Genomic DNA, 23,342 nt, shown 5'->3' on the forward strand with positions numbered 1-23,342 from the left:
ACACACCAACACCACTACATTGGCTAGTCTATCGCTCTAAAGCACAGAACGATCTAGGAAAACAGGTGAGCTTGAAGGACACCCTCTGCTACTTGTAAATCATTACCACTTATCAGTAATCATACCCGAAGTTTCCCAGAGAAAACCGTCCACCAGAAAAAAATCATTTTCTCCCTTTTCAGACAGTATAAAATTAGTGGAGTCCATTTTATTTCAATTGGCCATTTCCAGAATTAAATCTGACATTATAGACCACAGTTAAAAATCATTTTAATTTTATGAAAACTTCAAAAATTTCTTCACTTGCAGTTCGTAAACCACTTTGCTGTTTTTAAGTTTTTGACTTTATTTTAAAGTCCACATTTCATTTGCATTTCCCCTCTAGATAAAGGCAGTATGGTTTTAACCTGAATAAAAGCATGACTTGAGTTTCAAATTTGCTTTCCTCCCCAGTTATATTTGCAATTCTTATGAGAATACGCATCGATGCAAAAAAAACCACTTTCTTTGACTTGAAGTTTCCTTTCAAAATTACAGTGTCAGGTCTATCAGCCTGTCTATGGATATCAGGAAGAAATGGGGGGAGGTGAACTTGCACCTCTCTCTGTCAGCTGATTGATTTATGAAGTGGTGTCAGGAAAAGAAAAGAACTTTAATCTGTCTGTATAGTTGTGTAGCTAAAGTAGTCTTCAAAATGAAAGGCCTTCTGAAGTTCTCAGTCACAAAGTTATTTTAGAGAAAAATTAAATAGTGAAACACTCACTTGAGTTCTCGCCTCTCCTTTTGGCTGTTACATAGGAAGTTTCCAAACTGGCAGGAATAAATGTGATGTTGGGTGTGAATGAGGAACCGCTCATTGAACTCAAACGCACAGGGGAATTGTCCCATTAACTGCCAGACACACTCAATAAACTGGTCGATGACCGGAGAGATCTCCTTCGGATCCCCATCAAGATTGCCGTATCTGTGCAGTAAAGTGTTAGAAAGTTTTATGCCCTGTTTGTTTTAAAATTAGAAAGCTATAAATGCAAAAACAATCACAAAATAACCCTAGTCCCTAAGTACATCTTATAAATGCAAAGAATTGGAAAAAAATACTTAAAATTGCAATTTCAAGAGAAACTTTGCAGTGAAAGTTTGTGTAAAGAAGGGACATGTTCCTGTTGTAGCTACAAAAGGGTGAGAGCTAGAGATTAAAGGAAACTTTCAGTGGAGAAAGAGCATTCTTTAATTCACATTTAAAAAGCATGTTAGAACTTCTGAAATACGAGTAAGTCTTCCACTTTATTTTAGTTAGTGTCTAGTGAGAGAGTGTGAAGAAATATCTAAGCAACTTTAGAGCTTTTCAGTTACACATTTTTGGGGGTGGAAGGAATACGTAAGAAAGACTTGAAAAAATTGTGGTTTCCCAAGTTTCTAGGGATTATTTCTATTTCTAGAGCAGTATTAAGCCTGTTGTAATTTATGTCCAGGTGACCACAGATTGTAATATACCTTTAAATCTCTCATATCTTTGTTTTTCAAAAGTACATCAGAGGTACATCAGAATCTTGAAAAAATACTTTGAAGAGCAGATCAGAATCTAAACGAAGACTGCCTAGTCCCTTACACTACTGTACAAATTTTAGAAAGAATACAAAAGGGGTAATTTAGGTGCCATCAGGTATAAAGTAACACAGAACCTCATCTCAACAGGTAATCAAGTTGAGGAATAGAAATGAGCGAGGATAGTTTAGGACCTTTTCCAAGAGTGGAAACATTAGAAATGTCTGGAAATGTCTCAAAAGTTTCATTTATACTCACCTAACAAATGGTAGCTTTAGTTGCCTGTTATACCCATGCCTCATAAAAAAAATCATCTGGCTACTCTTCAGGGATTTCCCTGTTCCTCTGCGCACATGTCCCCAATCTCGGAGATGCTGACTGCCTAGCATAAATAGTGGAACCCCAACACTGAAAATAACTGAGAAGGTTACTCAGTTGTTTGGGGATTTTAATTCTCATTTGTAAAATGGAAACATGCTTTCCTGGAAAAGTTAAGTGATTATAAAAAATAGAATTCCACAAAAGCACAGAATCAATTCAAAATAACAAAAACTACAAAAATGAACACAGGCAATTCTGTGAACTTGAGTTTATTTCAGGAGAACATAATGAAATAGCCAAAAATGTCTATCAAAATATCTAAGTTATTAGCATGCTGCCTCAATTTAAACTTCAGCACCAAAGGACTCAAGTACACCGGGTACAACATTGAATATTTAGAGATTAGAAAACACTGGAACACAAACCAGGTATTTTCATGCACACCAACAAAGTGATGCTGGAGTCTCCAAAGACGATGGCTTTGGTTTAATGAAGCCTAATATGTGGGCAGGGCAAGGAGTTAGGCTAGTCATATACACACACTTGTAAACTTAACAGCCCGTGCTATAGCCCAGTGGGGCCAGAGGATAGTCCCATTTCACAGATAGGAGACAGTGCTCAGAGGGGACCGATGCCCGTGGTGCAAGTAGCGAGTAAATGCCACCGTGTGGAATTGGAGCTGGATCTGTCCGGCCCCAAAGCCCGGCCACGGTCATGTGTCAGCTATGACACACATGCCTCAGGACAACCTGAACTGGCACCCTTTGTGAAATACAAACGTTCACAGGCATCTCACAACTTGCAACCTACAGTGGATGTTTGCACTTCAAAAATGTAGTAATTTAGCCAATTACTTAACGTTAATTCTTACCAAGAGTACTCAGAACTTCGTTTATCTGTGATACAACTGATACCACAAAATTTTAACTTTCTGAATAAGATAGACAAAGACACTTTTTAAAGATGAAGCTACTTTCCCCCAATTGAGGGCAGATTTCTTTTTTAATCCTCAGCTTGCAAAACAATGGATTTTCAAACACTTACCTGTGATTAAACTTATGACCAAAGGAAATCCAGTCCTTTTCAATTAACACCTACTCAAGAAAGAATATAAGTATCACAGAGGGAAGCAAACCAGGAAAAATAACAGACCACAGCCAATACTGTTGAAGAATTCAGAGGTGCTTGGAGCAGAGGGCAGGTAACCTGCAGTCCTATCCACCACTACAGACGTGCCTCTCGGAACCGCAGAGCCGAAGCTCATCCATAGGAGGGGTGGGGATGGATACATGGAAATGGGCATCACCGCCCACTGAGTGCCTTCTGTGAGGCACTGTTCTTACTCAGCTCCTTCCATCGCAGGGTGGGTATCCTCAGTCTCACTTCACAGTGGGGGAACGGATGGGAGGTTAGATTCTCAAGGAAGATCACACTGCAGGAAGTGGTCTCCGCTTCCCAACCTGGCTCCGCCCCAAGGCCCGTCTCTGCCCCACTATGTGATGCTGCCTCTCAGTGTAATATCAAATACCAACCTTTTTACAAGAAACAGGAATCTTTTGAGTGAACTTTAGAAGAATTTTAAAATGACAAGGCTGTATTAGGAGTGTCAACCCTTCTTTGGAGTTGGGGGTGACATGGGTTTATAATTTCAAATTGCCTTGATTAAAAAAACACACCACTCAGAATATCACCAATGCTCTTAACTGGCCAGAGGTTTCCTCTTAGAAAAATAGGGAGCAGTTGGTTTGCCCTTGACAACTCACAGACTTAAGAGGGGCAGAATCGGAGAGTGGTGGCCTGGGACGGCGTGTGAGGGAGGGAGGCCCCGTGGTGGCTGTGTGATTGTCCAAATACACAGGAAGGAATCCAGCCCTCCCAGCTCCGCCCAGAGGAGGGTCTGAAACAGGAGCGGTGTCTGAAGTCTCAGTGCTGTCCCAGGTCTTTGGAAGTTCTTAGACACTTTCAAAAAGGGAAAGCCTGAGAGAGGAGCCCTGCCTCTTCGCTCTTGTCCCCCAGCGTCAGCTGAGACTGCTGGGTAAAGATCTTCTGCTACAGACACCCGACTCGAGCTCGTCTGTCAGGATCTTCCCCCGGCACGGATTCAGGATCCACGGAAGCACTTTCCACCAAATCATGGTTCAAGAGGTGGGAACCCGTGGTCTCAGATGCTGGGCAGTCCCTGCAGTTATTTTAAGAAAGTTGTTCAGCTTGGGGAAAGCTTCACCGTCCCAGACAGCTATGCGATTATTCTGCAGGTGAAAGCAACGTACCTACCAATGTTTTGACAGCGAAAGGTGCATGAGCGAAGAGGATGGACTTACAATTTCAGCAAAGACTACAAAAACACTGAAACTCTTTAATACTGTCATCCAGAATTACAAAGGACTGCTTAAAACAAGAGCTGTAAGTGAAAACAGGTTTTCCTCTCAAGGACTTTTATGCATATTCAGTATAGACCGTTTTGTCGGCAAATGTTTTTTTGGAAAAGTGTTTTCTGTTACATGTTCACACTACTTCCAACCTGAAATGCTTATGATCAAATGCTGTGTAAAACTATTTTACAAACTACTGAATATATTACATTTGCCCCCAAATCCCCACTTAATAGCATTGGTTTTTATTGGTTCCAGCATCTCAGAAATTCACCCCTTTACTCCAAGCCTATGTCACCTTTTCCCCTTTAATTCAGCTTGCTGATCTCCTAAGAGAAAAATAATAATGAGGGGCGGGGGGGAAGTTGCCAATAGCTGCTGAAAGACAGGCCGGTTGCTCTCAGGCCCACGTGGGAAAGCGGGCCCGCAGCCGACTCACCATGAAGCCCTTCAGGGTCCGGTAGTGCGGATCCAGCAGGAGGCTGGCCACCGAGCACACCTGCGCGGTCCTGTCCCAGCCGTCGGAACAGTGCACAAGCACGCTTGCCCCTTCCTCTGCCACGGCCTAGAGAACCGTCAAACCCGCAAAGAGTCAACACAGAACATTTCATTGGAACTAGGTTTGGTGTTATCCCTACAGAAACAGACAAGAAGGCATGCGGCCACCTAATTAGGGCAGAGGCAAGGAGTGGTTGGTGCGGGGAGCTAAAGCTTTTCCTTCCCACACCCAGAAGCCGCCACCCTGGTCACCTTGAGCAAGCACATGTCCTGTGTAGTATGTGCTAGCTGTGCAACATACCTCCATGACGTGTCTCTTAGCCTGCCTTCAACCCCCTCACCTCTCTGGGTCCCCACCTTAAGCCTTTCCAATACTGAAATTCTGGATCTACCATTGGCCTCAGCCATTTTCAAAAAGACAAGACACAAAAATCATAAATTGTAAAACTATGCAATTAGAGATAAAAAGGGTAAGCCAAGTGATGGTCCAAGGCTGGGGAAAGGGGAGGGAGAAAAAGGTAAAAAGTGAGAGCAGCAAATGTCTGCTAAGAAAAGAATTTCTGTTTGCTGTCACAAAGGCGCACACAAAATTTCTAGCCGAGTATCTTGATAGGGAACAAGCTAGGAAACGGAGACCTTGTCCGAGCACTCGTCACTACCTGGAATTCTACTGTTACTCATTTTCGGCCTCCCGCACCAGAGTGTAAGCTCTGTGAGAGAAGGGGCTGGCTGACTGCACTGCATCCTCGGTGCCTAGGTAGGGGGTGGGGGGCACTAAATAAATAGGTGTTGGATAAATGAATTACCTAATAAAGGAGTGCACCCCATGTCATAAGAAAAGACATAGTTGTCTGTAGGTATAAACCTAAGAGGAATTGATATTAAAAATAAAAACCACCAAACAACAAAACAGACAATGCATCCCAAAACAGCTTGTAAGAAAGAAAGGGAACCCACTTCCCAGGTTTGGGAATGTGACTTTTGCCTGTGCCTCCACTAAAAGGGGGGATTGTTTACCGAGACGAAAGCCTCAGGCATGCACCACTGAGGTGACGCACATTCGGAGGTACTCTCCTACAGAAAATTCTTTCCTCCATCTGGGGCCACGCCTAACTGCAGAATATACACAATTCTGTATATATTTTACCACTTGACCACTATGCTGACAGACTATCATCTGAGCACCGACCTCTCTGGCCAAATCCTGCCTTCAGAGGGTGAACTTGGTGGAGGTCTGGAAAGCTCCCCCCACACCGTGCAGCACCGCCCAGCACAGGGCAGCGACGGGAGGAGACAGGATCTCCACTCCACAGTCAGGGGGTGCTGGCGGGTCTGCGCCTTCGCTTATTTGCCCTGCAATCACGTACCTTGGCAATGAAGATGCCTGCATCCATGATGGCTTTGATGTGCCGTAACCAGCCAGAGTTCTCCAGGCCCCACAGGAAGTCACTCATGGAGGGAGATTTAAGTTCACACACTGCAAGACAAATCGTAAGAGCCAAAGAAAGACAACCTCATTTACATGTGATCCCATTTGCAGGGAGTTTGTTAATGATTCCTTCATTGTAGTATTTTCTGGAAGACATGTCCAGGTAAATGCCAAGCTTAACTACACTCGATTCTGTTAAACCATCTCACGTAAGAAGGCTGGTGTCTTCTTTGGTCGTAGGGGTTGCTGCATCTGTTAGGTGAGTTATATTTGTAAAGTTTAAACTCCAATATTAATGAGACTCACTGGAGGTTACGATGGTAACAGTCCCCCAGAGAAGATCTGCTTACTGTCCAGTACTGAAAATGGGCCACCGAGGAGCATGCGTTGAGAGAGCCCTGGAGGGAAGGCAGTCCCGTAACTGACTGCAGCACCTTCCCCATCAGGATGACCATGCACCCTCTTGAGTTCGGGATTACTGTGGAAACACGAGCCTATCCTCAAACGGAAATGCTCGAACACCTCTTGCCGACGACTCCCACCCGAAGGGAGTACAGCGTGTCACCTCAAAAAAGGCGATCGTGGACTTCAGACCTGCCTCTCGCTAGAGCCTCAAGTCAGCGGTTTTCTTTTTGATTGAAAATGGAGAGAACCTAAAATCCTGATGATTTCTATATAATGCAGGGGTGTAAACACCTCCGCATAGTAACACAAACAATTTAATGTCAGGAGCTTAGCTTTTAGTTATCAGCGTGAGGAAGCTTATGAACCAGTCTTCTGACTACATACCACAAATTGTACATTCCAAATATGTATTTGTGCATTTCATACCCATAAAGGCCTTTTGAGGAATCCTATAAATTCGCCAATGAAAACTAAATAATGTTCCACAGAATTTTGTTTAAGTGTATTTTATTGCCCTCTCTGATGCGGGGAGTAGGGACTCTTCTTTCCCACTCCTAACCCTGTCAGTAGTTAGCTGTTTAATCTTGCACATGTCATTTGCAGTCTTTCAGCCTCAATTTCCTCATGTTTAACACAGGGAAGGTGTCCGAAACCGTGTCTTAATTATCCTTCCAACTCTAAACTCCCAGAATCAACGTGGTTAACTCTTCAAAGCTTTGTGCATTTGGAATACACAGTAATCATTAATGACCATACTTAGTTCATCAGATACCCTTCCCTAAAATATGCAGATAACAGGGTTCACACATACTTCCTGCAATGGAGTAGCCACCAAAAAAAGGACAAACAGTAAGTTCTGAGTCACAGAGGACAGCGGCGATGAAGGAAGTGACAGCAGTGATGAAGGAAATGCCTGGCACAAGGCCCCACTTAAGAAAACCATATTAAGAATAGGTCTGGGCAAGATTCCAAACTCTTCCCTCAAATGCCTGCCCTGAGCGGGAAGCACAGCGCCAGGGCCCCACGGAGTGGCTCTGTCTCCGCTCTGTCTGTCTCGGAGCCCTGTCCCTTCCTCCGAGGTGACAGTGCTGCCCCTCCCACCATCACCGCGGGAAAGCCCTGTCAGCAGCTGGTAAAGAACCAGCCAACCAGTGCAGGGAAGGGCGCTTTGCTGCAGCCCAATGACAAGCCTACAGACTGGCGTGCAGACTGCGCAGCTCTATCGCTCAGCGCCCCCCCCCCCCCGCCCCGGGAGCAGCAGGGGGAGTGTTTCCAGGGAAACAGTTAAACACCTAAGAAAATGTAAAAATAATGCAGCAGCCCCTCAGACTGGCCACAGTTGCTTCAGATGAGAGGAAACAAAGAAGAAAGGAAAGCAAAGAAGGGAAAGAGTGCTACTAACAAATTCCATGTCACCACGGTGGCTTGCTGCTTCCTTCAAGTTAGCATTCCCAGGCAGGTTACTGTGCTCGCGCATGCCTGTGGTCTTTGTCTTCCATGGCGGGCTTCCTTCCAATTCCTGGTGATCTGCGTGCTTTCACAGGTGACTATGAGGCACTAACAGGCACCTGAAGGCTTTCTTAGGCTGGAGCGGGGCGGGGGGTGGGGATTTGACCCATCTGACCCTCAGGTCTGCAGGTCCTTTTTCCTGAATGGCAGGAGGCCCCGGGGAGAGGTCTCCCAAACCCCTGACTCCGTAGGACTAGATGCCAGTTTCCCCAGAGCAGAGTTGAGAGGGGAACCACGGGTCTCACTCTCCCTACATAGACGTTTACTTAATCCCTCCCCATGGGCTGGCATTCCCTGACCTCCTCTTCCAGCTTTGGTGCCCCTGAGCCCACAGCCTCTCTAGTCAACCTTTCCAGAAACTTCATCACTCTCTTCTCTTGTGAATATGGGGGAAGAGCCTTCACGAGGTAGCGCAGGTGGGGAGGCGGCTGGAATCTAAGGGACATTCAGCTGGGCCTCTTGCTCAGAGGCACCTGCGCCTTGCGCCAGAGCTCGCCATGGCCCTGCAGGTCCAGGGGGATTGCTTGGGCTTTCGCACATGTCCACCATAAATGTCAGCTTTTGTCCTGTGCTTAATCGTTCTTGGCTAATACTCATCCATCTATTTTTCAGCTTCAGAATTTTAGTGGCTGGCACCTCTTCTCCCATTCTCTCACTCTTTTTTTTTTTTTTTTTTTTTTTTTTTTTTTTGCTGGAGGCAGGAGGGTGCATCAGTGCTGAAGGGACAGACAAGAGATCAGGTCCTTGGACTGCGCGAGGCCAGAGTCGGAACGGAGGTTTCCTACATCAAACTGAGCCATTTAAACAAATGCACTGATGGCCCCTCACCCAGGGCACGAGCAGCTGAGTCAGACCCTCCAGCGTGTACAGTCCAGCTCTGCGTCTGCCCAACACCATAGGCGGGGCCAGGTCCTGAGCGCTGATTTCCTCCAGAGTAGGATGGGGATAGAACACCCTCCCCCAAAGGTTGTTGAAGGAGAAAATGAGATAACATAAATTGTGCCGGCACATTGAAGATTCAAAAGTGGTAGCTCTGCTTGACGTTTTATGATTTGATCTTCCAGCACGGTGTCTGTCCTGAGAGCCAGGAGGTATGAGACTCGCTCAAGCCTGTGAAAGCCGAGGTGCTGAGAGGTTAAAACACACAGTGAGCAGGGGCTGGAGCGCCCGAGTCTTCTGATGACCAGTCTGGAGCTGTTGCCACCACACTGTGGCTGCCTGGGTGGCTGAACTAGAAGTGACAACAACAGCAAAACTTAAAGAGTGCTTCCAGATGCCTGCCCCTCTTCCCGGTGCTTTATATATAATAGCTTTTCACTCCTAACAATCCCAGGAAGAAGGTACTACTGTTACTCTCATCTTAGAAAAGCGGACACCAGGGCGAAGAGAAGGAGCTCGTTCAAGGTCACACCTGAAAGGCAGCGAGGCTGGGATTCAGTCCGGCACCAGGGTTCAGGCCCTTCAGTGATGCCCGTCGATCTCAGTTATGTTAGTTTTCGTAATTCACACAGCATTTCGTAAATGCCCCGTGGCTCCCACACACTGTCAGCTTAAAGGGCCTGCATGTTATCACTCTATCTCCTAGAACTGCACACTCCATGTGGTCGCCACTAGTCACAGGTGGCTGCTGAGCGCCTGAACTGTGGTAGGTCTGAACTGAGACAAAGTGTATCTCAAATTTCAGACTTCGCATGTAAAAAAAGAGAATGTAGGATGCCTCCCTGACAGTTTATTTTTAATACTGATTACATGTTGAAACTATAATTTTGGATACACGGGATTAAATATAATGTATTATTAAATTAATTCACCCATTTCTTTTTGTTTTTAAGATTTTACTTATTTATTTTTAGAGTGGATGGGAGGGAGAAAGCAAGGGAGAGAAACATTGATGTGTGAGAGAAACATGGGTCAGCTGCCTCCCGCACGCTCCCAACCTGCAGCCTGGCCCGCGACCCAGGCGTGTGCCACGACTGAGGATCCAACTGGCGACCCTTCGTTTCTCAGGATGACGCCCAATCCACCAGTCAGGGCTACTTCACCCATTTCTTTTTACTTTTCTTTAATGTGACCACTACGAAATTTAAAATGACCAGTGGTGCCCGCACGCGGGAGGTCCATAACCCTTCTATGAGACAGCCTGATTTAGGCTGCTCAAAGAAGGCCCGCCTGATTAAAGGCCTTCAGATGTTTGTGCACACTTTCCCCGAAAAGTCCCCTCTGTGTCACGAGATGGAATGTGTGGGCAAGGGCGTGCTTGTCTTTCTAAGGCAGTGAAGGGGTGATGAGGAAGCACCGGACCCAGGACTGAGGAGTGTGCTCAGGCAGGTCCCAATTCCGGGGAAGGCCCGACACAGAAGTTGGTGCCCCTGGAGCAGATCCCCAAAAGCCATGGAACCAGATCTGCCTCCCCCCTGCCCTGCCCCACCCCTGAGCTCAGGGTGAGTGCACCCAGCCTGAAGACAGGCCACTGAACCGACCAGCCCCCAGTTAAAACGAAGCAACCCCAGCCTCCCCAGCCACTGGTGGGGATCTACAACCCAGCAGTACCTCGGGGGCCCTCTGAGGGGCAGGCTCGCCCCTGCCTGTGCTCACAGCCCCGCGGAGGCACGCGAAATTCCAGCACCTTCTGTGAGCTCTCGCGACTCCCCGGGAGCCTGCTGTTTGGTCTTTCAGTCTAACCCCAGGCCATGACCCAAAGTACTGCACTTAATCCTAAAGTACACACATTCCACCACGTACAGTCCAGGACTCCTCTGACTCCTTCCGACCCTCCACAGAGAACACTCTCTTGCAAACAGTCTTTTTTCACCGAACAGCCCAAACTTTCCAGTTGTTATGGCAGGGCTTAGGGCGAGCTGCTATTCTCGTTTATTTCAAAAAAGACCAGGGAGCCTGAGGGAGAGCCTGGCGTTAAAACTCTTCGCTCAGCCCGAGAACAAATGATCCCGTTCACCTTTTCTTCCCCACAAGGCAGGGAAATGACAAGTTAAAAATAAAGACACCCAGGCTTTCCACCTAACCTGGAGACCGGCTGTGCCCAAAGCAGGGCAGGAATGATGGCTCACAGACCAGGCCTTACAACGTCCTGCCAAGGACAACGTTCCAGGGCTTGCCCAGCAAGGGAGCAGCCGCAGGGCTCGGCAGGACGGCCTCTTTCTTCCCACTCTGGGAACGGCTCCCTGTTTAACATATCTGCTCTCAGGAGCGTTAAAACTGGGGTGGGGAAGTACCGCAACCTCGCCAGGTTTTCAAGCAAGGGAACCACCGAGGGCCTTCCCACCCCCAGGTCCCCCGACCCCCGCAGGCGTGCAGCGGAGGGTTAGAAACAAACAGCGCCGCGGATCCTTCATACACGGGAACAGATGGGGGTACCCTTGAGGCTGGAACAGTTAGTGCTTAAGTTTTCAAATATAAAACTAGTGGGTTTGTTTGGATAAACTCAGGATGAGGCAGAAATACTGATTTGTTCACTCCTGTTGCCAAACCCAAACCAATATTTACAAACCATTTTGCTGAACGAAGTGCATTTCGGCTGACATCAGAGGCCTGCGCCGCCCGTCACAGAGCGCTGTGCTAGCTGCCCGGGGGGCCGGTGTCCAGGTCTAGTGCTACTGGCTTTACAAAGCAGGACAACCGATCCCATGCATGTATGTGAACAACACTGAAATACACAGAAATATATACATATATACGTGTGTGTGTGTGTGTGTGTGTGTGTGTGTATAAAATTACGGAAACTGAGGAAATATAAGATTTACTTGGAAGAAAATAAGCCCCGGATGGTCTTCCTTTGGCACGTCCTGTGCCCACCTCACTTCTTCCCCTACAGTGGCTGGGTGGGCAACAGGGAGGGCGCAGAGATGGCCGCTGCTTGCACTCTGGGGGCCTGGTCTTTCTTGGCCCCGTGATCTGAAGCTGAAATGTCCATAACCCTCCCTCCATTCCCAGGCCTGACAGCCAGCCACGTTCGGCTGGAGGGAGATGTGTCCCTTTCACATTTTGGAATCAAGCCCCATGAAATGGTCTTCAGGGAACTGGTAACAGGATAATAATCTATCTCCCTTCAATGAACATCCTAGCAGGTAAACCACTCAAAGAGGACTTAATTATGGCCTGAAAAGTGGGAATGCTTGGGGAAGCCTATTTTACAGCCTCCCCCCTTCACTTTGCCCGCCACGGTGACAGGGGAGAAAGCGCCAAGCCCTGCAAATGAAAAGTGTGCAATTGATTGATGTTAGTGGTTCTCCTGTCTCCACCCTTCCCAGCCCACATGGACCCTGTTCATAGAGAACCTCACATTAACAGGAGACACCTGCTTTATTAGCTCCTCCACAGGATGCCAGCGAGGCTGATGATGATTATTTAAAACAATGCCAACTTTGTTCACGATGCTGTTTTCTGGGATCTCTACACAATAATGCCATGAAGGCCATTTTTGTATAACTTTGTTTTCTTTCGGAGAATTTGATGATAATATAAAATGGTAAGGTGCTATCAGGCCTAAATTCTGTATATGATTGTTAGCACTGCTTGAGTTAGTAGCATAGAAAATAGTATACACGCACACGCATGAGTATGTATGTCCAACTACTAATAAGCGTGTGTGTGTAAGTGCATGTATACACACACACATGTTCTAGTAATGCTAATTACCATTGACCTAAAAAAAGAAACAAGCAGCAGGTTCACAAAAGAATGCCCTGTTAGTGTCTATTAACTTTGTATATGAATTTTGAGTCTAAAGACACAGTTTACAGCAGATAAATTTAAAAAGCACGTACCCATTTATATTACACTTGCCATATGTAAGGCGTGGGACTTGGTAGTTTTCTCTCAATGACCCAACACAACCACCCATCTGCAGTAGATACAATTATCTCAATTTATAGAGGAGGAAAGGCACGGGTGGCCCAATAAGCACACTGTGACCGCAGTCTGGTTCCCCTGACTCCAATTTCCATATTATTGTCAGTGCAAATAGAGAACAATTAAGTCAGAATACAAAACAAGCTGGGATGAACAGGAACTCAGCTAAAGTGGGGCTTAAGGAATGATAAAGTCTGAACTGGGAAGTTACAGCAAGCAGAAACAGGGCATCTAGACTGGGAGAAAATGTTGAGAGGCCAGGGAGTTGGGTGGATATAAAATATCAGCAGCAGCCACGGGAGAGAAGGCCCAGGAATCACGGAAGATTAAGATGTTGGCAACAACTACCTGAGTGGTGAAATGAGCAGCATGTGTAGCGGGCGTAGCAGGCGGGACTCATTCCACGCTCATCACATCAGCCAGAACGCTGCCAGGACCAACACGCTCATCACATCTCAGATTCTATTGTCACTGGCAAACAAGTCCTAAATTGCTAAATCCCCACCATCGCCTGCTGGAAGAACAGCTCCTCTTGCCAATTATGATTAAGCACATCTATCTTTAGTTCCATGGGACACACTTTCTCCTACAAGCACTCCTTTCGTACATGTCCCAGTTACCCAAAACTAGCTGTCACGGTTAACAAAACATAAAACGATCATGCTGAGGGCGTAAATTTTTAAATTAATCTTTGAATGGCCTCAGTGGGCATCAAGATAAAGCAGAATTGGATAGATAAAACGAGCCGGTTTCTTCATTAAATCATTTTGTTGTGTCTTGTCCCCTCCTCTGATACCGAGCTGAAACAGTCAACGATCCCGCTGGCCCAGGGGCAGCGCTCAGTGGTATCACTAAAGAGCAAGCACCACCTTTTTCTTTTTCTGCCATAATTGTTGCTCTGTGTCAAAACCAGTTACTTCACTTTTTATGAATGATTGAAGCATTTTTCTATCCAATGCCTAACATATAGACTCTCAGTAACTGTTTGACCAGATGAATATCTAATATAACTAGCGTGGCTCCTAACTGCTATGCACTCACTATAAGCAGGTATTGTGCCTGATAGTCTATATGAATTATCTACCACACAGCGTATTACTTACTGCCAGTTTGCAGAATGGAAAGCATGGATTAAAGAGGTTTATTAGGTCATCCATGGTTACACAGCCAGCGAATAGTCGAGCTGGAATCCAGTCCACAGCACACACACCAAAGAGGTCACGCTCTTCCCTCTGTCCGTCAGTGCTTACGATATTATGGTCTTAATTAGTTTACCATCCAGCACCCTGTCAGCCATGTCCTACATCTTCTTACAATACCGCAGAGAGCAAAGTGCACTCCACAAAAACCACAAATGGTAACCAGTGAAGGCTGGTAGGACAGACTCATTGGCCGAGCAGAACGCACATTAAAAAAGCCTTATAACTGCTGTTGCTGTATGAAGCTATCTAGTTCCACTCAAATGGAAAAGTGGGTGTTCCACGTGGAAACCCAGGCCATATTACTAACGCTTTAGGGTGATGACCAGATTTTCAGCCAGGTCTTATTGACTGACTCATCTAATAGGTCAGTAATCTGAAGATATTAACAATGACAAAAGTCAAAGTATAGAGAACTTTAAAAAGATTGACCTTTAGATCACCTTTTTATTAGCTCATATGTGGTAGAATTTCATAGTATAAACTTGTAGACACATAATACGAAAAGCTTTAAAATGAAAAACTTAAATATAAATTTTCTATAATGGGTTAAACTCCATTTCTTCCCGGTAGAATGAGCCATCACCTCACAAAGACAAGAGATGAAGAAGAAAGTATCAAACAAAAAGGACCTATGAGCTGATAGCTGCAACCTTAACTCTTTGAGCAGAGGAAAAATATGTCATAGAAACCTTGCAGTTGGGTGTGTTAGAGCCTGTTCCCTTCTAGGCTTTGGTCATCCAAGACACGTTGGCAGGGAGACCAGGCAAGGAGCTGGAGGACTCTAACACCCCCCGCAGGGGTGCCTCCCTGGACAGACAACGCTCTCTACCCTCAGCTATCCGTTCTGCGCCCAATGAATGGTCTGAATGACCAGGGCTCAGAACCTTCCCACAGAAGCACAGATCAGACATGTCTGCTGGGGCCACGAACTTTCTCCAAAGTCAGTGCCCACAATTCCAGGGGACAAGACAAAAGTGTTTCCAATTTGGGGCCTGCTAAAAGATTTCGATCTTTCCATCGAAGCTGTGTGGTCCCTTCACTCTAAGACTGCCCACATCGCTGAATGGACACTGGGCCTTTGTTCCTGTGCTCAGGACCTGCTCCCATCTGACCTGCCTCCAGGCTGACGTCTGTATCTCTGCACAACAATGTGCTGAGAAAATGCCCACAGGGCTTGACATGAGGTCTATTAAATTAATTTGTATGAACTTGTGCTGAGTGGACACGGACCGTGTCCCAAGGCGTGTCCCAAGGCAAGCACTTCCATGCCTTGGACATTGTGCCTTTTTATTCCACGTCTCTTGAATAAAAAGGGATTAAGGAACATCACCCATAAAAAGGCACAGGACCTATCAAATACTTGCCTGGCTGAATTAACCTACAGCCCATTCACTCATCCATTTTATTCAGTGCTTATTCTACAGCAGAGCACTGCCTCCCAAGAGAAAGCATAATGCACCTCACATGGGAAAGCACTTTATGGTTTGCAAGGAAACTTTTTAATAAGTCTCTGAGTTAGACAGAGTTGATATATTGCTCACCCTGTTTTGCAAATGCGGGAAATGGTATTTGCTCACCTTTACTCAGAGACTAAGGCAAGAACCCAAGCGCAGGTCTTCAGACACTTAGATCAACGTGCCTACCCACTCGCTGCCCAGGGAGGCTGAAGAATGTGGCATCTGGGTTCATATTAGGTGAAAATCTTGCTTCTACTACTTACTGCTGTGACCTTAAATGAGTTCCTTAGCCTCTTTGCCTCAATTATCCTCATCTGTAAAATGGGAATATTAAGACTAGCTACACTGTGATTGCAATGAAGATTGAAAAATACCTTAAAATATTAGGACAGATTCAACATTAAATCCCTCTGTAAATGTAACATTGCCATGCAGTGCGCTTGTTTCTGAACCCGTACAAGAGCCAAACAACAAATCATTGAGGATCACTGTAACATAATGAAAAGTACTAGGTTAAAATTCTGCTTTGTTATGTCCTACTGGGAAGGAGGTGCTTTTAAAAACATAATATAGTATTTTTCCCCTCTTGCAAGATGGCAGGTGAAAAAAACTGAGAAGTCGGATACTAAGGAGAAGAAACCTGAAGCCAAGAAGGCTGATGCTGATGGCAAGGTTAAGAAGGGTCACCTCAAAGCCAAGATGCCTAAGAAAGGGAAGCCCCACTGCAGCCAAAGCCCTATCCTCGTCAGAGGACTTGGTAGGTATTCTGGTCAACCATGTATTCCTGAAAGGCCATGTATAAGAGGAAGTATTCCGCAGCTAAATCCAGGATTGAAAAGAAAAAAAAGGAGCAAGTTATGGCTACTCTCACAAAACCAGTTGGTGGTGACAAGAAGTGGTGGTACCCGAGTGGTTACACTTCGCAAAATGCCTAGATACTATCCTCCCGAAGATGTGCCTCGAAAGCTGTTGAGCCACAGCAAGAAGCCCTTCAGTTGGCATGTGAGAAAACTGCGGGGGCGCGTCACTCCTGGGACCATCCTCACCATCCTCATTGGGCGCCACGGCGGCAAGAGCATGGTTTTCCTGAAGCAGCTGAGCGGTGGCTTGCTACTTGTGACTGGATCTCTGGCCCTTAATTGAGTTCCTCTGTGGAGAACACACCAGAAATGTGTCATTGCCACCTCCACCCAAATTGATATCAGCGGTGCGAAAATCCCCCAGCTTCTCACTGATGCTTACTTCAAGAAGAAGAAGCTGCGCAAGCCCTGACACCAGAAGGGGGAGGCCTTCGACACCGAGAAGGAGAAATACGAGATTACAGAGCAACGCAAGGTTGATCAGAAAGCCATGGACTCGCAAATTCTGCCAAAAATCAAAGCTGCCACAAACGGGCTTTATCCTCACAAAATGAAGTCCTAAATTTTGAAAAACCTAATTAAACAACAGATCTGTTTCCTTTGTGTCTTTTTTTTTTTTTTTTTAATTCTTGTCTCCCTGGATATATGGTTTGACCAGCCACTTGAGCGGGATGTTAGCCTCTCCTAAGAGCAATGGGATTACTGTGCGGAAACAGCTTCAGTGAAGTCCATCAGCTTTGGATCCGCATTCTGAGCTTCCTTAGGGCCTGGCTTCTCCGCTTTTTCACCCAGCACCCACCAATATAAAAGAGCATTTCCTCAGTTGTCACTGAACAAGTTAGTAGAAAATGGTGCATGGATAAGAAACGTGGTCTCTTCAGATCACAGCCTTTCATCCCATTCAGTGGCTTAACAACCATTTCTCCGCCATCTAATTCTCAGCCACACACTCCTAATCATTGTCATTATTTTATTAAAGTTTACACAGCCAATGAATATAGTTATTTACCCTTCCTTTTTTTTAACCAAAAACTTATTATACCATATATACTATTAGAGATATATAGATAACATATTTTGATGATTCCATGAAAAGTGGCCATCTTTATGGCTACGGTACAGTCACTCCTCCTTGTTCTTGGGGGGGTGTGGTCCAAGACCATCCGTGGATGCCTAAAACCATGGATAGTACCAAACTCTGTATATATTGTTTTTCATATATATATACATATATATGTATCATGTATATATATTTTTTCATATGTATATATATCATACATATATATACACACACATACCTATGATAGTTTAATTTATAAATTGGGCACAGTAAGATCAATAATAATGGGACAGTTATGCTGTAATAAAAATTCTGTGATTGTGGTTTTGAAATACCGTAGTTACCCTCGTGATAGGACATGACACAACACCTATGTGCAGAGATGGTGTAGGCAACGTGACAGAATTAGGCTGCTGACCTGACAATAACTCAGGAGGATCGTCTGACCTGAGGGAGCCTGGATCACTGAGCCCTGACAATGTTAATGGTTGGTGAGCCTCTTCAATTCAAGGTTTTTTGTTGTTTGTTGTTGTTGTTGTTGTTGTTGTTACTGACCGTATGGTGAGCATATGTTGCCTGGAAGTTCACATCCCAAGTGAGACGGAGAGGGAATGCCAGAGATTTTATCCCTTGATTCAAGATGGCGCACAATTTTAAACAGGAATGGTTTATTCCTCTGCGATTTTCCATACAATGTATTAGGTACTGGTGACTGGGTAACTGAAACCATGGAGGCCAGAACTGTGGATGAAGACTGTCGCATGGCTACCGCTGGATGTTTGGGCTTCCATCATTTGCAGTTATATACGGCGCTGTAGTGAACAGTATTAAGTATGCATACAGAGAGCCCAGGAGCAAGAATGATATTTGATGAATTAAAAGATTTATGCCTTTGAATTTTTGTCCCAATGCCAAACTGCTCTACAGAGGTTGCACCAGTTTGTACTCATGTGCAAGAGCCTGTTTCTCCACAGGTTTCCTCAACTGTGGGGTTTTTGCTAGTAGAGGTGAAAAATGGCTGTGGGTTTTTGTTTGTTAAAGTTGATTTTAAAGTCAGCTCCCACTCCAGGCTACCACTGATAAAATTTCTGTTCCTAAAGTTTTACCTTTTCCAGAGCATAATGCAACAAGCTAAGTCTTATAACATCTCTGAGATTCACATTCATGGTTCAATAGGTCTTTGTATTATCAGTCAGTATTCCATTGTATCAAATGTACCACTACTCTAAAATTCAGCCATTGAAAGACATTTGGGTTTTCTGCAGTTACTGGAGAGAGTTAATAAAGCCACTAAATTGCATACAAGTTCTTGTGTGAACATATGTTTTCATTCCTCTTGGGTGAAAATAAACTACAGTCACCATTCTGTACATTAAAAAAAGTAATATAAAAATGTTTTTTGAATGTCATATACCACACTCTGTAACCAGAGAGAGGCAGCTTTGAAGAAATAACCTGCTACGTTGTGGACAGCCTATGGGAGTGCACAGCCTCTAGGACCTAAGGGTGGCCCCCCGCTGACAGCCACCAAAGCTCAGGGCCCGCAGTGAATCCTGCCAACATCCCGAACGGGCCTGGACACAGATCCCTCCCCATCCGAGCATCCAGATGACAACGCAGCCCCACCGGCATCTCCACTGCAGCCTGGTACCACCCTGGGCAGGGGTCCCCGGTCCCCACGTACACACGAGACAGGCCCTCACTCCCAGGAACTGGGAGAGGATGTGTGTGTTTTTTTAAATGTAACACACCAACCGTAGAGAATATTTTATAAATAAAGAAGGGGGGAAAAAATCAACCAGTCATCCTTCCATGCTGATTTGATTGTTTTTCTGGCCATTCCTTCCTAGTCTTTCTTCCTAAATATGATTTACCATATAGTAAATCCCAGTATTTGTACAATTTTAACCTGAATTTTTCACTTACATTATACACATTCTATGTCACAATATACACATGTATTCTTCACATTTATAATTTCTAATGGATGTAAAATTTTCTGTCAAGAGATGGAGCAAAATTATCTCATCAGTTTACTATTATTGGACATTCCTGTGGCTTCTAAATCCTACTATTATAAACAAAACACTACTATCAAAATAGGCATGTTATGTCTTTCTTTTTTAAAACCGTGTTTTGGATTAGTCCCTCAGGGATGATAATCCGGTAAAAATATACTATGTCTCTCTAAACAAAATATGTTTCTTTAAGCCAATTTAATGACATCAGATGTGTTTGAAGTACCAGTTTTATCACATTCTTTTCAGTATTAGATATTATACTTTTTAAAAACTCAGTGAAAAATGGTAACTTGAAGTTTTAATTTCCAGTTTTTAAATTACCAGAGCAAATTTAAATGTTTTTCTATGTTTATTTGTTTCAACTTACCGCTGCCTCTATTAAAAATTATCTTAAACTGAATTGTGTAACTTCACTGAGACTCAAGTTTCTTCTCGTATAAAGTGCAGACAATGCCACGTACTGTACACCATGGCTGAGAAAATCAAACACAATTATTTCAGTAACAGCACTGAGGAAGACTGGCACGTACCAGCTGCTCGCTTTTCGCTAAGTGAGTAGGTCAAGGAATAATTGGTCAGTCACACAGAGCGACACAATGGCCAACAATATGAATCTAAGGTTCATGTGGAATGCAGGCAAGAAACTTGGGGCGGGGTGAAGTGCCGTTTTCTGGGCAACACCCCAAAGATGGAGCATGCCGATTGAAAAAGGAGCATAATGATGTCATAGTCATTACATTTGTCCTGTAAAAACCTGCTTACCTTGAAAACAAAGATTTACAAAGAGGCGTTAAGTGTAGCTCAACGTCCACGCGGCTAGATGTTAAAGTAATTCTGTGTACAACTCTCCCTTCCTCTCAGTGATTTCCTCCCCACACCAAGGTTGCGGGGGGGGGGTGTGGGGAGCGGTGGGGAATATATGTATGACATCCTTTTTTTATTTTAAGGGAAAAACCATGTACATGATCAAAAGGGAGGCTACTGCAGAAAGTACTTAATAAATTACAAACTTTCTGCATAACTAGAAGGCATCATTATTATTTCATTGAGAGGTATCAATGCCACAAAATAGTTTGGTTTAGAACTTATAAGTCAAACTTCAAATTAAATCAGCTCTAGAAAGGACTTACACAGGACACAAACTTGGTCCTAGATTTCAGTGTCTAATGAAATATCCTGCAGCCCTTGCTCACAGAGCTATTTGCAGCCAGAATTATTCTCCGTTATTCAGAATCTATTCTGATAATATCAGTAACAGCGGTGGAAGAAAGTTGAAGAAAAGAATCATGAATGAAATGCATCATTGCTCTTCCTATCGAGGGACGAGCAGCAAAAGCTCTGTGTGCGAAGGACAGTCATTCGAGGAGGAGAGGCCTCAGAAGCCAGGTCTGATTGCATCACCTCATCAGCAGAGGCTATGTGGTGGTTTATAATTTACTTGGTAAAAACAGATAGACAAACATTCGTCAAGTGCCCTGAAAGGCATCCAGAGAGATGTCCTTGCTCACTGCAGTGACACAGAGCTGGAAAAGCAATGCAGTACTGCAGTCCCTTAGGAAACAGAGAAGAGACTGGCGTCCAGGACTCGGTCAGCATGCACATCCCGTAGAAGCAGAGTCAGACCCTATGTATAGGGGCAGGAGAAACGGTCCTCAATAAGAAATTAAATAAACGCTAATTTAAAATGAAAGCCAAAATGATATGGTAGAAGCACTCTTAGCAGCTACTTTCTGCAGAGAAGAAAATGTGAGTTCTCCGAAGTTGGCTTATGAAATTACTAAATGAAAAATATAAAGAATTGCAACCCCAGCGATTCTGATGATGGTGAGCACTCTTCACACTAAAGTTAGACTACCCTTTCAGTGCCAGGACCGAGCGAGGTCAAGTTTTTCACACCTTAAAGCAGAGGGATAGCCAAACTGCCTATGACAACCTCCAGAGATTTGACACGTTCCGGCGTTGTCACCATGATCTGACAGGTGGCAATTCCCTGTGGGCATCCAATGCAGGTGGCTCTGGAGCTGTGATGTTTTCAGACGCGGGAAGAGATTTCTGGGAGCTGTTCAAATGCTCGACGTTCAAGTGTTGTCAACCAGGGGCATCACATTGTAGACTCACTGCTGTTGCGGAGGGAAGGGCCATGGAAGTTGCAAGCTCAGCCCTCTCACGTTACAGCAGGTAACAGAGCCCGAGGAAAGCGACCTGAAGGTTCGAAGGTTCCCGGTGCTGAGATGGCGCGAGGAGTCCAGGAGATAGGACGGCACTTGGGCCTGTCAGCGCCACCCAAGTCCCTCCAGCCCCATCACTGGGCTCTCACTGCACCCTGTCGTTCTGATGAAGTGGAGAGTCACCTCAGTCACTGGGAGCAAACGTGTATCTTGGAGAAAACTCATTCAGAGCTTTCCTTGTCCCCCTTCATTCCAGACCGACCCCACGGTCCTGTCCAGACAGCCGCTGCCCTAGCACTCAGCGCCACCTCTCCCCAAGTGCCAGTGCAGCCTTTACAGGCCCCCCGGGTCCCCAAGACACAAATCCTCCTCTTTCATGTCAGTTCTGGTTCCCACAAGCACTAGGAGCGGGGGACTATGGCAACAGATTCCTTCTTGGGCCTTAAAATCCCAAGCAGCACATGCAATAAATGAAGCTGGTTTTGTGTGAAATGCAAATTTTCTGCTAATCAGCTTATGGCTTGTCTGGCCACATGAATGATTCTTCTATGTTCCATAATCCATCATCGTCGTTTCCTTTATTGGATGTCGGTCTGGGTGTGTCTCGGGTACACACGGCTGTGGGGTGAGTGGGGGCGTGGTTCAGCTGTGGGTGCACGGCCAGGGGTGTTGCTGGTTAGAGGGAGGATCGGGACCTCCAGCACCCTCCCTTCTAGCAGCCGTTCAGCCACTCGGATTCGGTTTATGAACCTCATCTCCATACAAGAGAGTGGGTCGCTGCTTTAACTGTAGGATTGCTTTATGTGAATCAAGCTAATATTAGGAAGGAGAAAAAAAGTATCCCTATGCACTTTTGTCTTAAGATATGAAGTACCCCTGGAAAATGCCTTACTGTTAACCAAGTCACAGTGACACAAAAAAATCAGAAAAAGGCTGTTATATGTTTAAAGAGTCAGCACAAGATAATATTCTTCCCAACTTATCCCAGCGATATAAATAGCATCATTGTAAAAACACAATTTTAGCATCAAAACATTCTCTTATTCCACTTTGGCATTAAAACATTTCGCTGCATTTTATTTTAATGCTGTGCACAGGAAATGGGTTACCTTCCAGCATTTTCTGCAGACTGTTCCTCATGACATGGATGTTTTCTATCCCGATAAACTGGAACTTGATGTTGGAGTAATTGTCTTCATTCTCGTAGCCTTTCCCGGCAGCACGGTTGGCCATGGCGTTAAGCTGCAGTGGTTGGCAAAACAAGACAGTCACCGATTATAGGCAGGACCAAAACATTTCATGGTTATCCTTAAGAACACTCAAGATCAGGAGCAGAAACAAAACGTTCTACATCAGGGGAACACTGTCCTGAGCTACGTAGTTTCAGGCACGCATGCTGAGCTTGTATTCGGCAACAGAAATTTGTTGATATTTGTTTTCTGAGCTGGGAAGAAGCATTCTATTGATAAACCCTTCGGAGATGCCGCTCACCGTTCCCTGTCACAGGTGACAAAATATGACAGAGCCAACATGCCCCAGTTCAACACCACTCATTGTAACTCGCAGGTTGGCTGAAGAGCCTCAGCCAGCACAACTGTAGATATGAAGCTCCGTAGGTTAAATTTC

General features: G+C 45.2%; 1 protein-coding gene and 1 pseudogene across 7 annotated transcripts in view; one reads left to right on the forward strand and one right to left on the reverse strand.

Annotated features, from left to right (window-relative positions):
* MTMR7 (myotubularin related protein 7) overlaps positions 1-23,342 on the reverse strand; it is an 81,657-nt gene that overhangs the window by 5,102 nt on the left and 53,213 nt on the right. For all 7 annotated transcript variants that reach the window (XM_054566116.1, XM_054566115.1, XM_054566112.1 and 4 more), the window contains 5 exons: positions 22,826-22,958; positions 6,104-6,213; positions 4,678-4,803; positions 2,911-2,960; positions 764-964 (listed from right to left, as the gene is read on the reverse strand). In XM_054566116.1, the coding sequence (XP_054422091.1) occupies positions 764-964; positions 2,911-2,960; positions 4,678-4,803; positions 6,104-6,213; positions 22,826-22,958 (620 nt within the window). The remainder of the gene's footprint in view (positions 1-763; positions 965-2,910; positions 2,961-4,677; positions 4,804-6,103; positions 6,214-22,825; positions 22,959-23,342) is intronic.
* LOC129064634 (60S ribosomal protein L6-like) lies at positions 15,017-17,029 on the forward strand (annotated as a pseudogene).

Source organism: Pteronotus mesoamericanus, unplaced genomic scaffold (assembly GCF_021234165.1).
Source record: "Pteronotus mesoamericanus isolate MK-2021 breed Mesoamerican mustached bat unplaced genomic scaffold, CSHL_Meso_final contig_169, whole genome shotgun sequence".
Lineage (NCBI taxonomy): Eukaryota > Metazoa > Chordata > Mammalia > Chiroptera > Mormoopidae > Pteronotus > Pteronotus mesoamericanus.